Raw genomic sequence first — 13704 nt, 5'->3', positions numbered from 1 at the left:
ATAATATCGTTAGCGAAATATGGATGGAGTTTGATGTATGGATGAAATGACATGGAGTATAAACCAACTTAATATGTTAATAATATATTTGACGATATAAACAAATTTTCAGTTATTGAACCAATGTTTAGATTTCAAAGACACATATATATGCGAAGAAGATAACATTATTATTAAAAGGTAACAAAATATTTAGCATGAAGAGCAAAAAAAGTCGACTTGCGACTGAATAATCATGTAGAAAAAATACATGCATCAGAATAGTTAACAGATAACGTATTATCAGGATAAAATTGTTAGTGAAATATAGATGGAGTTTTGATATATGGATGAAAAAACTTAAGATACAAACCTACTTAACATGTTAATAATACAGTTGACGATATGAACAAATTATCAGCTATTGAACCAACGATTTGATTTCAAAGATTGTATAATTATGGGAAGATGATAACATTATTATTAAAAGGTAACAAAATTTTTAACGTCAAGAACAAATATGATATAGGGTATAAATGTATTTTCATTATGGAGAGAGAAGGCTCAACAGTAGTTTTCTCTAACACTTAATTTTGTAATCTTCCATGTATACAGATTGATAATACCCTTGTTTCTTTTAGGCCAAGCAACATAATTAACTCCAAATCTCTTTATTGTTTGGCCGAGTCTCACAATCGAGGCTACATTTTTTTTTTTTGGTGAGTGATAGGAAACAATGTCCCCTATTTTTTATTCAAACTAAAAGAAATTACAAACGAACATTACGCGGAAACGACATCTCGTTCCGGTCTTCCAACATAACCGAATAAACAGCATCCGGACAAACATAAAAAAACTGAAAACCAAGAGGCAAAAAAAAATGCATAGTTCGCTAACTCATCCGCTAGACGATTAGTTTCCCTATACTTGTGAGAAATCCGGACTATCCAGTCCCTTGAGATAAAGCCATAGCACATGCGTACGAGGAAGGACAGCGAATGAGATTACATTTGTATATATATATTAAAACTTTTTTTTTTTTTTTTTTTTGAAACCTAAAGTTTACAGAAAAAAAAAAAAGACTCTGGAAGACAGGAACTAAAGAATGGTTAAGATACAATGAACCAACCTTGATTAAGAATTTTATTTGTAACAAACGCTATAATTGTTTGAGAATTGCCAATTGTGTACAGATGGATCATGGATATGTGAGAATGCATGATAAAACTGTGGGTTTTATACCACAAATAACTTCATCTGCTAAAGAGATTAGACCGATGATTGTAGCGGCTCAGGTTTCTTCTTGGACATTGAACGATCTTGTATGTCCTAAGCAACAGTTTTGGGAACTTAAAATCCACAGGACATTAAGAATCGATCAACCTCTACGAAGAAACCCTCAACCGCCAGAATCTCTGTCTACTCTTCATGATGCAGCTGAAGTTATTGGTAGGATTAAAGCCAACAGTCTCACCTCTTATACATAAGCGGCTCATCAGAATTGAATACACAAGACACTTTGGTTTGTATAGAGACGAGAGGTAAACAATGGTCATTGGCATTAAATAATCCCTTATTTGTGTTCTGTTTCGTATACAATCACAATGATTACATGCCTTACCAATTCTTGAGACTGTAAACCATTCATGCGTTTCAAGTTGCACTTGTTAAATTTCATTTTTGATAAAAACAAAAAAAACACATACATGTTGCATCATTATATCGAACTCTCTTAAGCGTCATGTTGGAAAATTACACTTTGAAACGAATAAGGCATTATGGAATAGAAACTACCAACCAGGCTTTTACAATAAAACTGCTTTCTTTTTGGGTTCAAGAATCGGAGGGTCAATGTCTATCCCCATGTTAGCTGCAGTTCCTGCAATGATTCTCATAGCGGATTCAATGGTCGTGCAGTTCAGGTCGGGTAGCTTCTCTGCTGCAATTGTGCGTAGCTGGTCTATTGTTATCACCCCAACTTTATCTTGCTGTGGATCTTTTGATCCCTTCTCAACACCTATTTCCACCAACAAACGTCAAACATCCCAAAACTCCCAGGAACAGACAAGAAAAATAAAAGTAAGAGTTGCCACAACTTATTACCATTATGTCATTCAATCTATATATCCAGAAAACAACATCACAAAATACATGGCATGAATGATTTTGTTCTTCTACCACGCTATAAATTTGAATCTATATGGTTGAGAAGGAGAACACGTATAATGTGATCTAACAAAACTCAAGTTATTAGGCTTTGCAAATAGCAAGATATGATTCAAGCAAGTACCTTAAGATCAATTCTACAGAGATAAACCTATTGGTCACAATACTCATTCAGGTTCAACAAAAGAATACCTGCAGCTTTAAGCAACAAAACCGAAGCAGGCGGGGTCTTGAGAATAAACGTGAAGCTCTTATCCTGCAAACACACATACAAACTCCATAAACAATCTCATAAACCTAAAACTCGAAACACATCACCAATCTATAACAAGTTATGAATCAATACCAAATACACATAAACATTGCAAAACACATTTTTGATAACCAATTACCACCACAAATGTTACTCTTCTTTAGCTTAATCAAACAAAAACTCAAGATTTGTAGTAGAGAGAGTACAAAACTCACATCGAAGACAGTGATTTCAACAGGAATGATATAACCAGCTTTATCAGCAGTTCTTGCATTATAATCCTTGCAAAAAGCCATAATGTTAACTCCCTTAGAACCAAGCGCCGGACCAACCGGTGGTGCCGGAGTTGCTTTTCCCGCCTCTAAAGCAAGTTTGATAACTCCCACAACTACAAAAATTCCAAACCCACAACACCAATCAAGCAATGAAATTAAGAGAATTTCTAGGTTTTAAGGAAATGGGTAGCGAAAAGATTGTACCTTTTTTAGCTTTGCCTCCGGGTTTAGGTGGAGCCATGGCGATAACAGTGAGAAATCTCGGAGTTGAGGAGAGAAGCGGAGACTGTTTCTTTCCCAGAAATTGGACGGAAACATTTGCTTTGGAGGATAATTTAGCTGAAAGAGAATGTGAGAGTTTGGAGTTGGGATGTAGAGAAGAAGAAGTTGAGCTGCAAAGAGTTGATAGAGAAGAAGACGCCATTGATTCACTGTGAAGGAAGAAGGTTAGTGAAAGCTAAAGAGCGAGTTCACAAATCCTATCCACTTTTTTAGTTCTCCCACTTTATGGGCTTAATGGGCCTAAATAAATAGGCGTAAGATTCCAGATCAAGCCCATTTACTGTCTGTAGTAGTCGTCTAGGATCAAATGTTGCATGAAAACGAGTACATTATATGGAATTATGGACCAAGGAAGAGATTTTTGTTTTTTGTTGTTGTCAAGATCATGCTGATTTGAATTTGGGTGGTGGCATAGTGACGACTGGAACTATAGCGGAGCCGTCACTATGTCAACAAGGTAATACCTTTCAATTAAATGCAGTATCAAAATACATTTCTCAAATAACTTTTAGCAGTGTTTTTTTATACTTCTTCGGTTTTTTCACAACTTTTATGTACTCTTTTATTTAAGTAAATACGATTTCACACGATTATTGATGAGTCAAAATGGAAGGATCATTGTCCCAAAATTTTAAGGTTTATATTGGTTAAATGTTAAAAATAATACGGTTGACAAAGAATAGTTATTGATTCTGTATATCCAATTGTTGGTTTTGTAGATCGCCACTCGCAAGGATTCAACCTACAAGAACGTTGGTTGGACTTCCCGTGGCTACAAAGGTCGCGACTTTCTCATCGCGAGGACCTAGTTCCATCTCTCCCGCAATTCTCAAGGTATATTCCAAGCTTAGCTACTAAATTCTCTGATTTTGATAAGTCTCAAACTTTACCAGATTCTTTGAACAAAGATGTTTGCTTTGTAAGTTAAATTTTAGGTTTTATAAATGTATACCTAAATGTAGTCTTCATGTAGTTACTTCTGACTGAAGTTTCATCTAGTTTGTTGATTAAACTGAGACTTGTTTTGTTCTCTGATACAGCCTGATATTGCAGCACCTGGAGTGAACATACTCGCAGCTACTTCTCCAAATGATACATTTTATGACGGAGGATTTCCTATGAAATCAGGAACATCAATGTCGACTCCTTTTGTTGCAGGAATTGTAGCACTCCTTAAGTCTTTGCACCCTCATTGGTCTCCGGCCGCCATTAGATCTGCTATTGTTACTACAGCTTGGAGAACAGATCCATCCGGTGAACCCATTTTCGCAGACGGATCAAACCGTAAATTAGCTGATCCATTTGACTATGGAGGAGGCGTTGTCAATTCAGAGAAAGCCGCGAAACCCGGTCTTGTTTACGATATGGGAGTTAACGATTATGTTCTATATTTGTGCTCCGTTGGTTACACAGATTCATCCATTACTAGACTTGTCCGCAAGAAGACGGTTTGTGCAAACCCTAAACCTTCAGTTCTTGACCTCAAATTGCCTTCAATCACAATCCCAAACCTTGCAAAAGAAGTTATTATCACTAGAACCGTTACCAACGTTGGACCAGTAGGGTCAGTTTATAAGGCTGTCATTGAGGCTCCAATGGGTGTTAACGTTACCGTGACACCAAGCACATTAGTATTCAACGCTAAGACGAGGAAGCTCTCGTTCAAAGTCCGTGTGTTCGCCATAGAGTGAACACTGGCTACTACTTTGGTCGCTTGACTTGGTCTGACTCTGTTCATCCCAATCTACTGGATTTGTTAATGATGGATTAATAATAAAGATAACATTGCTACTGAATATTCATCCCAATCTACTAAAAAGCTTATGATTAAGTTTCTTGAGGAAGAAGAAAACCAAATATAGGGCAATTGATAAAAAGGGGGAAATGAGAAGATGAGAATCCATAAGAGAAAAAAGTAATAATAACCTATAATGAATTTTTTAGTCTATACAAATAATCTCTTTGCTTTGTTTATATAAATGATTGTCGAGGCTGAAACTGCATAAGACACCAAGGCCGAAGTAAGAAGCAAACAACAACTTACGCCATGATTCCGTTTTGGTAAAGGATCATACTAGAAGTCTTTGTCTCTCCGGGTAGCGAACGTTGAATGTGGCTGCCAAATCCACCAACAGAGATTTCAAGTTGAAATCTAGAACCTTTTGAAGAAATTCATGCGGAGAGATCCACTTCCTCATGTAACTCAGAATCTCTTCTTTGAATAACTCAATTTGGTGTTTTTCCACCTCTTCACGCCGAGGAAGTGTATAAGAATGGTTGAAGTCGCAACTGTCACCTTTCAAGCATACTCCACGTCCACCGTCACCTTTCAAGCATACTCCACGTCCCCCGTCACCTTTCAAGCATACTCCACGTCCACCGTCAACTTTCAAGCATACTCCACGTCCACCGTAATACAAGTTTGAAATTTTGCCATTGGTGTCAAACTTTATTTTTTCTGATGATTGTCGGTGATGAGAGAGAGAAAAATAAGAATCGGGAGGTATTGAGCATCGAATTCATGATTGATTATAGTAAGAGAAGAGATTTTGGAATTTCTTGAGAGATCATAACACATATCAAATCAATCGATCAGATATTGCACGAATCATGTAAACATCATAGGTAACCTAACTTGATTTATCTCATATGACTTAATGGCTTTTATTTCTTCGTCTACCCACGTAGGAAAACCATTATCCTAACTATATCGCCGAGGGTAAAGTCTCAACATAAGGGATGATCAAATTGATCTTTTATATATCCGGAAACATTAAAAATCGTTGAATCTAACAAAAAGTCTTAATGAAGACTCTTTGTAGCCTAAAGCAAATGCATGTTTCTACGAGAGTCTCTCAGGGTGAACTTGTCACCTCTCATTTTTGTTTGCTTCATTAAGTCGAATCTTGCTTCACCAAGACAATCATTTGCAATGTCATGGTAATAGAGGATAATCGATTTTTGGCTAAATCAGTTCTCAAACTATATGAGAGTTTACCCAAGATTACATACATTCTCAAGTAACAAAATATGTTCACATGTATCATCTAGCCAGAAATCTTAATCATTATTAGAGACATTTGTATGTGTTGTTTCTATTTTTTACGGTGTTTTGGTTTTATAAAAATTGTAACTATATGTATATTGGTTCTATATATATTTTGGTTCGGTTCGGTTTTGGTTAAAGTTTTTTTAGAGGTGCGAGTTAACGTTGCCGTGACAACGAGGACAGGAAGCTCTCGTTCAAGCAATCTCTAACTAACCATAGAGTGAGCACTGTATACTACTTTGGAAGCTTGACTTGGAGTGACCGATCATTCCTGTGTTTGTAAGAACTCAGATCATGCAGCGTTACTATGATGAAAACAGATTAGATCTTTGTATTAATTCGTTATATCTCGTAATTGTAACTTCAGATTCTGCATTCCTTTGTTTGTTTGTTTAGTGTACCATTATATATATTGATGATTGACTAATACACAAAAGAATTATCGCGTTCATTGGACCATCAACCAGAGTGATTAGATCTCGTGTTTTGTAATTCGTCTTTCTTTTGCTTTACCAACAATAAAATATTTTTTTTCAAAATGGGACCAATCATATTCTATAAAATGGAACAATTGCTTTTCAAAATGGAACCAATCATAGTCTATAAAATAAGATGAAATCAATAGGCCACTTCGTTTCTACGGGTGTATAGTGCGGCAGAAAGTCACTAAGATTATAATAGTTTGTAGATTTACTTTTAAATGAGGAACTTTCTTATGTGATTCCTTACATATAAAGAGAGAAAATAAACTAACAATATAATTGTAATGAAAACATGCTCAAATTCATATTATAAAATGATTTAATATATTTCAAAGTTCAAACAATGTCACCTTAAACCCTTTTTCATAACAAATTCACCCTAAAAGCTCAACCTTATCTATAAAAACATGCATCAAGTAAATTACATTACATCTATCTCTCTCATGGAACCCAAGATGACGAGAGCACTGATTCTTGTGGCTATATGTCTAATGCTTACTCTAAACAATGCTGCTGAGACTAAGGTACTTTATCCGAGATCTGAATCTCTTACTCAATCTTTTGGTGGTTAAATTAGTTCTTCAATGAGTTTAGAGTTCATGCAAACAGCTAAACTTTGTATTTTTTTTTATTATGATTTGCTAGCTAGGTTCACATAGTGTATCTAGGTGAGAAACAACACGATGATCCTGACTCAGTCACCGAGTCTCATCATCAGATGCTTTGGTCAATCCTCGGAAGGTAATAGAATTTACAACTTTGACCAAAAACCATAACCAAAATGCGTAACTCTTTTTGCTAATACATAACAGTAAAGAAGCTGCACATGACTCAATGACGCCATGGCTTCTCAGCTTTCGCAGCCAAACTAACCAATTTCCAAGTGAATCAACTCTCAGGTACTTACTTATATAAGACAAAAATATTGATTAGGATGTAGAATAGTTGTAGTTTGATTTTTTTTTTAATTGCCATGGCTAAATGAAATTCTTATCTTGTTATAAAAACAGAATTACCTGAAGTTGTTCATGTCATACCCAATAGATTCTACGAGTTACAGACAACTAGGACTTGGGATTACTTACAACACACTTCAAAACATCCAAAGAATATTCTAAACCAAACTAACATGGGAGACCAACTCATCATCGGCGTTGTTGACTCCGGTAAACCGGGATTCTTGCCTCTTAAATCGATTTTTTTTTTTTCTTTCTAAAGTTACACTAAACTGGTTTGGTTTTATACTTTTAAAACAGGAATATGGCCAGAGTCTGAATCATTCAGTGACAATGGTCTTGGACCAATACCAAAACGTTGGAAAGGAAGTTGTGTGTCAAAACAGAGTTTTAACGGCTCAACCGTTTGCAACAGAAAATTAATTGGCGCCAAATACTTCATCAATGGATTTCTTGGTGCTGACGAAAGCAACTGGGACACGCGGAGAATCCAGAATACATCTCTCCTAGAGACTTCGACGGTCACGGGACACACGTGGCTGCAACAGCTGCTGGCTCATTTGTCCCGGACACGAACTACTTAGGACTTGGGAGAGGAACCGCTAGAGGCGGGGCCCCACGGGCACGCATAGCTATGTACAAGGCTTGTTGGCACTTAGTTACAGGAGCAACTACTTGTTCAGCTGCGGATTTGGTAAAAGCAATAGATGAAGCTATTCACGATGGTGTCGACGTTTTGTCGATCTCCAACGGCTTCTCGGTTCCTCTGTTTCCGGAAGTGGACACTCAAGACGGTGTGGCGGTTGGAGCGTTTCATGCAGTTGCCAAGGGAATTCCCGTCGTTTGTGCCGGTGGCAACGCTGGTCCCTCTTCTCAGACTATTAGCAACACGGCTCCTTGGATCATTACCGTTGCTGCAACCACTCAAGATCGGTCTTTTCCCACATTTATTACACTTGGCAACAATGTCACAGTTGTGGTAATTAAGCTTTGCAATAGTTCAAAAAAGGATTAAGATTACTTCTTTCACAATCTTTGTATAACATTTTTAAGTTTTAGGGTCAAGCATTGTATCAAGGTCCAGATATTGATTTCACCGAGCTGGTTTACCCTGAAGATTCAGGAGCAAGCAACGAGACATTTTATGGGTAACTTTTTTTGTCTCTCTGATTAAACATTTCAAGAGTCTTTCCCGAATGAGTCTAACTCCAATCTTATACAACTTTCAGAGTCTGTGAAGATCTTGCCAAGAACCCAGCTCATATAATAGAAGAAAAGATTGTCTTATGTTTCACAAAATCGACGAGTTATAGTACCATGATTCAGGCTGCATCAGATGTAGTTAAACTTGATGGCTACGGCGTGATCGTTGCAAGAAATCCGGGCCATCAGCTTAGTCCATGCTTCGGTTTCCCCTGCCTTGCTGTCGATTACGAACTTGGAACTGATATACTCTTCTACATACGTTCCACTAGGTATATTACAGTCATACATATTTTCATCTACTTGTAACCATTACCTAGTTATTGCTTCTGTATATCAAATGGTTGGTTTTGTAGATCACCTGTCGCCAAGATTCAACCTACAAGAACGTTGGTTGGACTTCCCGTGGCTACAAAGGTCGCGACTTTCTCATCGAGAGGACCTAATTCCATCTCTCCTGCAATTCTCAAGGTAAATTCTGACCTAGCTGTTTCATTCTTTGTTTCTGTTAAACCCTAAAACTCAACTAGATTCTTTAAATCCTGAACTCAAAACCATAACCTATACTAGATTCTTAGAAAATAAGGTTTAATCATGGACTTTATCTCTTACTATGTGGACAATCTAACAATAAGTTCATGGCTTCTTGCTATATTAGTTAGATTTAAGGTTTTCTATGCTCTCACTATAAATAGGGTATAAATGTGGTCTTCAGTTTAATGTAGTTACTTTTGACTGAAGTTTCATCTAGTTTCTTTTGATTAAATTACACTGATTGCTTTCTCGGATACAGCCTGATATTGCAGCACCTGGAGTAAACATACTCGCAGCGACTTCTCCAAATGATACATTCTATGACAAAGGATTTGCTATGAAATCAGGAACGTCGATGTCAGCTCCTGTTGTTGCAGGAATTGTAGCACTCCTCAAGTCTGTGCACCCTCATTGGTCGCCTGCTGCCATTAGATCCGCCATTGTTACTACAGCATGGAGAACAGATCCGTCCGGTGAACCCATTTTTGCAGACGGATCAAACCGTAAATTAGCTGATCCATTTGACTACGGAGGAGGCGTTGTGAATTCAGAGAAAGCAGCAAACCCCGGTCTTGTTTACGATATGGGAGTTAAAGATTACATCCTCTACTTGTGTTCAGTTGGTTACACAGATTCATCTATTACTGGACTCGTCAGCAAGAAGACAGTATGTGCAAACCCTAAACCTTCAGTTCTTGATCTCAATTTGCCTTCAATCACAATCCCAAACCTTGCAAAAGAAGTTACTATCACTAGAACGGTTACCAACGTTGGACCAGTAGGGTCAGTTTATAAGCCTGTGATTGAGGCTCCAATGGGTGTTAACGTGACCGTGACACCAAGCACATTAGTGTTCAATGCTTATACCAGGAAGCTCTCGTTTAAGGTTCGTGTCTTAACGAACCATATAGTGAACACTGGATACTACTTTGGTAGCTTGACTTGGACCGACTCTGTTCATAATGTGGTTATTCCTGTGTCTGTGAGAACTCAGATCATGCAGCGTTATTATGATGAAAACTGATTAGGCCTTTGTATCTTGCAACTAAAACTTTAGATTCTGCACTCGTTTATTTGTTTTGGTTTCCTTTTTTGTGTGTCATTTTGTTAATGATTGATTAATAATATGATTGATGTGGTTGTTGAATATTTCATACCATCTACTAAAAGCTTATTCCAAAATTTCTTGGGGAGGAAGAAAAGATGGTCAAATAATATAGGTTGAGAGATCCAAACGCAGAGGGACGTGTTTTACTCAAATCACCTTAGACTATTAATGATTTCTTCGTACAAACACATAGAGATCCATAAATAATCAGTTCTCATCATAGTAGTTTTGCAGAATCTGTGTTCTCACAGACAGAGGAATGACCACATTATGGACAGAATCAGTCCAAGTCAAGCTACCAAAATAGTATCCGGTGTTGATTTTGTGTGTGGTCGAGACACGGACTGTGAAGGAGACACTTATGGTTTTGGAGTTAAACACTAGTGTCTCCGGTGTCACAACCACTCTAACCCCAAGCGGAGGCTCGACCGAGACTTTATAAACCGAGTCGACTAGTCCAACGTTAGTGACGGTTCTGGTGAGAGTGACTTCATCTTTGAGGTTTGGAATGGTGATTGAAGGTAAGTTGACATCAAGAACGGAAGGTTTGGGGTTTGAACAGACTGTTATTTGACCGACAAGCTGAGAGATAGATGAGTCGTTGTAACCAGCAGAACATAAGTAGAGAATGTAGTCTTGCGGACCCATATCGTATATGAGACCGGGTTCTGCAGCTTTCTCAGGGTTCACAATGCCTCCACCGTAATCAAACGGATCAGATACTTTGCGAGATGACCCTTCTGCAAAAATCTGCTCTCCAAATGGATCTGTTCTCCAAGCTGCAAAGTAAAGACCACAATTATTGAGTTAAAGGGATTCAAGATTCTATAAAATGCTTTGCTGCTTTGGCCTAAGGGGATCAAATACCTGTAGTGACAATGGCTGATCTAAAAGCAGCAGGAGACCATTCAGGATGCAAAGCTTTAAGAAGTGCAATAACTCCTGAAATAACTGGAGTAGCCATCGATGTTCCTGAAAGCATAGCAAATCCACCGACATTTAAGGTGTCATTGGGAGATGTAGCAGCTAATATCCTTACTCCTGGTGCTGCTATGTCGGGCTGTATCGCGAAAATAGAGTTTCTTATGATTCTATAAAATCTAGATATTGCAGCATTTCTTGATGAGAAGTTTAAGGCATACTTTTAGAATCGCCGGGGACATCGAGTTAGGTCCTCTTGATGAGAAGTTTACCACCTTTGTCCCAACTGGTTGTCCTGAGAGTGTTCTAGAACGTTGTATCTTCACAACAGGTGATCTGGTAGAACGTATATAAGAAAGTATATCGGTCCCGAGCTCGTAGTCAACGGCAACACATGGGAAATCATCATTACATGGCGAGAGAGTGTACACCGGGTTTCTTGAGATGATCAAGCCAAGACCACCGGCTGCCTTCACAAAAGATGCAGCTCTCGATATTGCAGCGTTAGTTCTTGAGGCTGTGAAACACAGCACAACTTTCATGGCCATTGTATAGTTGGGGTTGAGATTTAGGGACTCACACACACTGCAAAAGGTTACAGACTCAGTAGAATATCAGAAAATGAATCTTTTCAATGAAAACATAACATTACTTACCCGCTAAAGGTCTCATTATTGTTCCTTGCATTCTCTGGGTAAACCAAACTAGTTAAGCCAAGTTCTGGACCTGTGTACGTTGCTTGACCCTGAAGTAAGATTAAAAATACTCATAATCAGAGAGTTCCATTGATAACAAGAGAGAAACAAAAACGCATGCGAACATTTACTCTGCTTTACCAGGATCACTTTATTGTTCCCAAGTGTAATAGGTGTGGGAAATGACCGGTCTAGAGTGGTTGCAGCCACTGTTAAGATCCAAGGAGCTATGTTTACCACAGTCTGAGCTGCTGGACCATCGTTACCACCTGCACAAACAACTACAATGCCTTTTGCCACAGCATGGAATAATCCAGTAGCAAACTCATCACGTATGTCGGTTTCAGAATTCAGAGGAATTTGACCAACAAGAGAGATTGACAAAACATCAACACCATCATGTATAGCTTCGTCAATTGCTTTCATGATGTCAGAATCTGAACAAGTCACTCCTTTTAGCTCTTCATGAAACCAACAAGCCTTGTACATTGCTATGCGAGCACGAGGTGCACCACCTCTCAAGGTTCCTCCAGCAAGGCCTTTGTAGCTTACGTTGGGAACAAATGAACCACCCGCTATGGAGGCGACGTGCGTGCCATGGCCATCAAAGTCTCTAGCGGAAATGTAGTCACGTGATTCTGTGGTGTTGAATCCTTTGTTTTCAGCAAGAAACCCGTTGATAAAGTACTTCGCTCCTATGAGCTTTCTGTTGCAATCTGTTGATCTGAAGTTTTCTCCTGATTCACAGCCTCCTTTCCATTTCCTTGGTATTGGTCCAACCCCATTGTCATTAAATGATTCAGACTCTGGCCACACTCCTACAACCACACAAAACAACAAGTTATTGAGGCACTAAAATATAGAAACAAAGATAAAATCTACAATGTGATGAAATATATATACTGATACCTGTGTCAATAACGCCAATGATAACTTGGTCACCCATGTTCGTATCATTTAGGAGGTTCTTTGGATTGGCAGAAGAAAGGCCTAAGTATTCCCAAGTCCGTGTTGTCGCAAGCTCATGGAAACCATCCGGTATGACATGAACAACTTCAGGTAAATCTGTTTCAAGAATCAGCAATGAAAACATTAAGCTATTCTTGCTTAGACAGTCAAACTATAGTGTTAGTTAATATCAAATATTTTGAATGCTAAGAAGCAAAGACAAGGTGTGTGTGACACTTAAGACAACCACGAGTACCAGCTATTTTTTTGGCTTGGGACTTGGTGAGCTTGGCCGCAAAACCTGAAAAGCCATGTCGGTAACTATACACCATTGAGTCATCGGCATCCTTTTTACTGTGACACAAAATAAAAATCTTGGTAAAAAGCTTGAGACATAATGTGACGACCCACATGAACTGAATAATTGATCAATAAGCTATATGTACCTTCCAAGAAGTGACGCAAGCATTTGGTGATGAGATTCTGTGACAAACTCAGGATCATGATGCTTCTTCTCGCCGAGATACACTATATGAACCTATATAATTATCAACACAACACAACCAAAACTTGGTCATAAGTCATAACCTATTCTCTTTTTTCGGTCTGAGAAAAAAAGAACACTTTACCTTGCTCTCAGTCTCAGAACGAGCTCGTGTGGCATTCAGAACTGTTATAAGACTAAGAAGCACCAAGAGAATGGATGATCTGAAACTCCTCATTCCAGAAAAGAAATAGTGTTCCTTCACTTTCTTTCAATCTACTTGAATATTTTTAAAGAAGCACCAGCATTTATATATATATAGAAACGTGTTTTAGTTTGTATGCAATTATACTACGTACGACTTGTGGG

General features: G+C 38.1%; 5 protein-coding genes, 1 non-coding gene and 1 pseudogene across 7 annotated transcripts; 2 read left to right on the top strand and 5 right to left on the bottom strand.

Annotated features, from left to right (window-relative positions):
• Window positions 1-761: 761 nt before the first annotated feature.
• AT1G33000 lies at window positions 762-956 on the bottom strand (annotated as a pseudogene; the record flags this gene model as incomplete). The annotated part of the gene is made up of 1 exon: window positions 762-956.
• Window positions 957-1193: 237 nt separating this feature from the next.
• Window positions 1194-1464, bottom strand: MIR856. Its single transcript, NR_139817.1, has one exon. It is a non-coding gene; the product is annotated as a microRNA ath-MIR856 precursor (primary transcript).
• A 57-nt stretch (window positions 1465-1521) lies between these two features.
• PRPL11 (plastid ribosomal protein l11) lies at window positions 1522-3268 on the bottom strand. Its single transcript, NM_103032.4, has 4 exons — window positions 2878-3268; window positions 2614-2786; window positions 2338-2401; window positions 1522-1996 (listed from the first exon to the last, which is right to left on the bottom strand). Exons 1-4 carry the CDS (start codon window positions 3095-3097, stop codon window positions 1785-1787), a joined length of 669 nt encoding a protein of 222 aa, NP_174575.1. The 5' UTR covers window positions 3098-3268; the 3' UTR covers window positions 1522-1784.
• A 293-nt stretch (window positions 3269-3561) lies between these two features.
• On the top strand, window positions 3562-4646 carry AT1G32980 (Subtilisin-like serine endopeptidase family protein; the record flags this gene model as incomplete). The annotated part of the gene is made up of 2 exons (NM_103031.2): window positions 3562-3789; window positions 3996-4646. Exon 2 carries the CDS (start codon window positions 4074-4076, stop codon window positions 4644-4646), a length of 573 nt encoding a protein of 190 aa, NP_174574.2. The 5' UTR covers window positions 3562-3789; window positions 3996-4073.
• Window positions 4647-5024: 378 nt separating this feature from the next.
• On the bottom strand, window positions 5025-5835 carry AT1G32975 (uncharacterized protein; the record flags this gene model as incomplete). The annotated part of the gene is made up of 2 exons (NM_148503.2): window positions 5025-5353; window positions 5802-5835. 2 exons carry the CDS (start codon window positions 5833-5835, stop codon window positions 5025-5027), a joined length of 363 nt encoding a protein of 120 aa, NP_683344.1.
• Window positions 5836-6941: 1106 nt separating this feature from the next.
• On the top strand, window positions 6942-10274 carry AT1G32970 (Subtilisin-like serine endopeptidase family protein; the record flags this gene model as incomplete). Its single annotated transcript, NM_103030.2, has 10 exons — window positions 6942-7010; window positions 7136-7227; window positions 7299-7385; window positions 7531-7652; window positions 7705-7814; window positions 7912-8421; window positions 8502-8590; window positions 8672-8917; window positions 9002-9116; window positions 9439-10274. 10 exons carry the CDS (start codon window positions 6942-6944, stop codon window positions 10201-10203), a joined length of 2205 nt encoding a protein of 734 aa, NP_174573.1. The 3' UTR covers window positions 10204-10274.
• SBT3.3 (Subtilase family protein) lies at window positions 10274-13674 on the bottom strand. The gene is made up of 9 exons (NM_103029.3): window positions 13481-13674; window positions 13298-13389; window positions 13108-13205; window positions 12813-12968; window positions 12045-12721; window positions 11865-11953; window positions 11430-11793; window positions 11155-11347; window positions 10274-11066 (listed from the first exon to the last, which is right to left on the bottom strand). Exons 1-9 carry the CDS (start codon window positions 13571-13573, stop codon window positions 10495-10497), a joined length of 2334 nt encoding a protein of 777 aa, NP_564414.2. The 5' UTR covers window positions 13574-13674; the 3' UTR covers window positions 10274-10494.
• Window positions 13675-13704: the final 30 nt, after the last annotated feature.

The sequence above is a fragment of the Arabidopsis thaliana genome, assembly GCF_000001735.4.
Source record: "Arabidopsis thaliana chromosome 1 sequence".
NCBI classification, from domain to species: domain Eukaryota; kingdom Viridiplantae; phylum Streptophyta; class Magnoliopsida; order Brassicales; family Brassicaceae; genus Arabidopsis; species Arabidopsis thaliana.
This window is presented reverse-complemented; position numbering and strand designations above follow the sequence as displayed.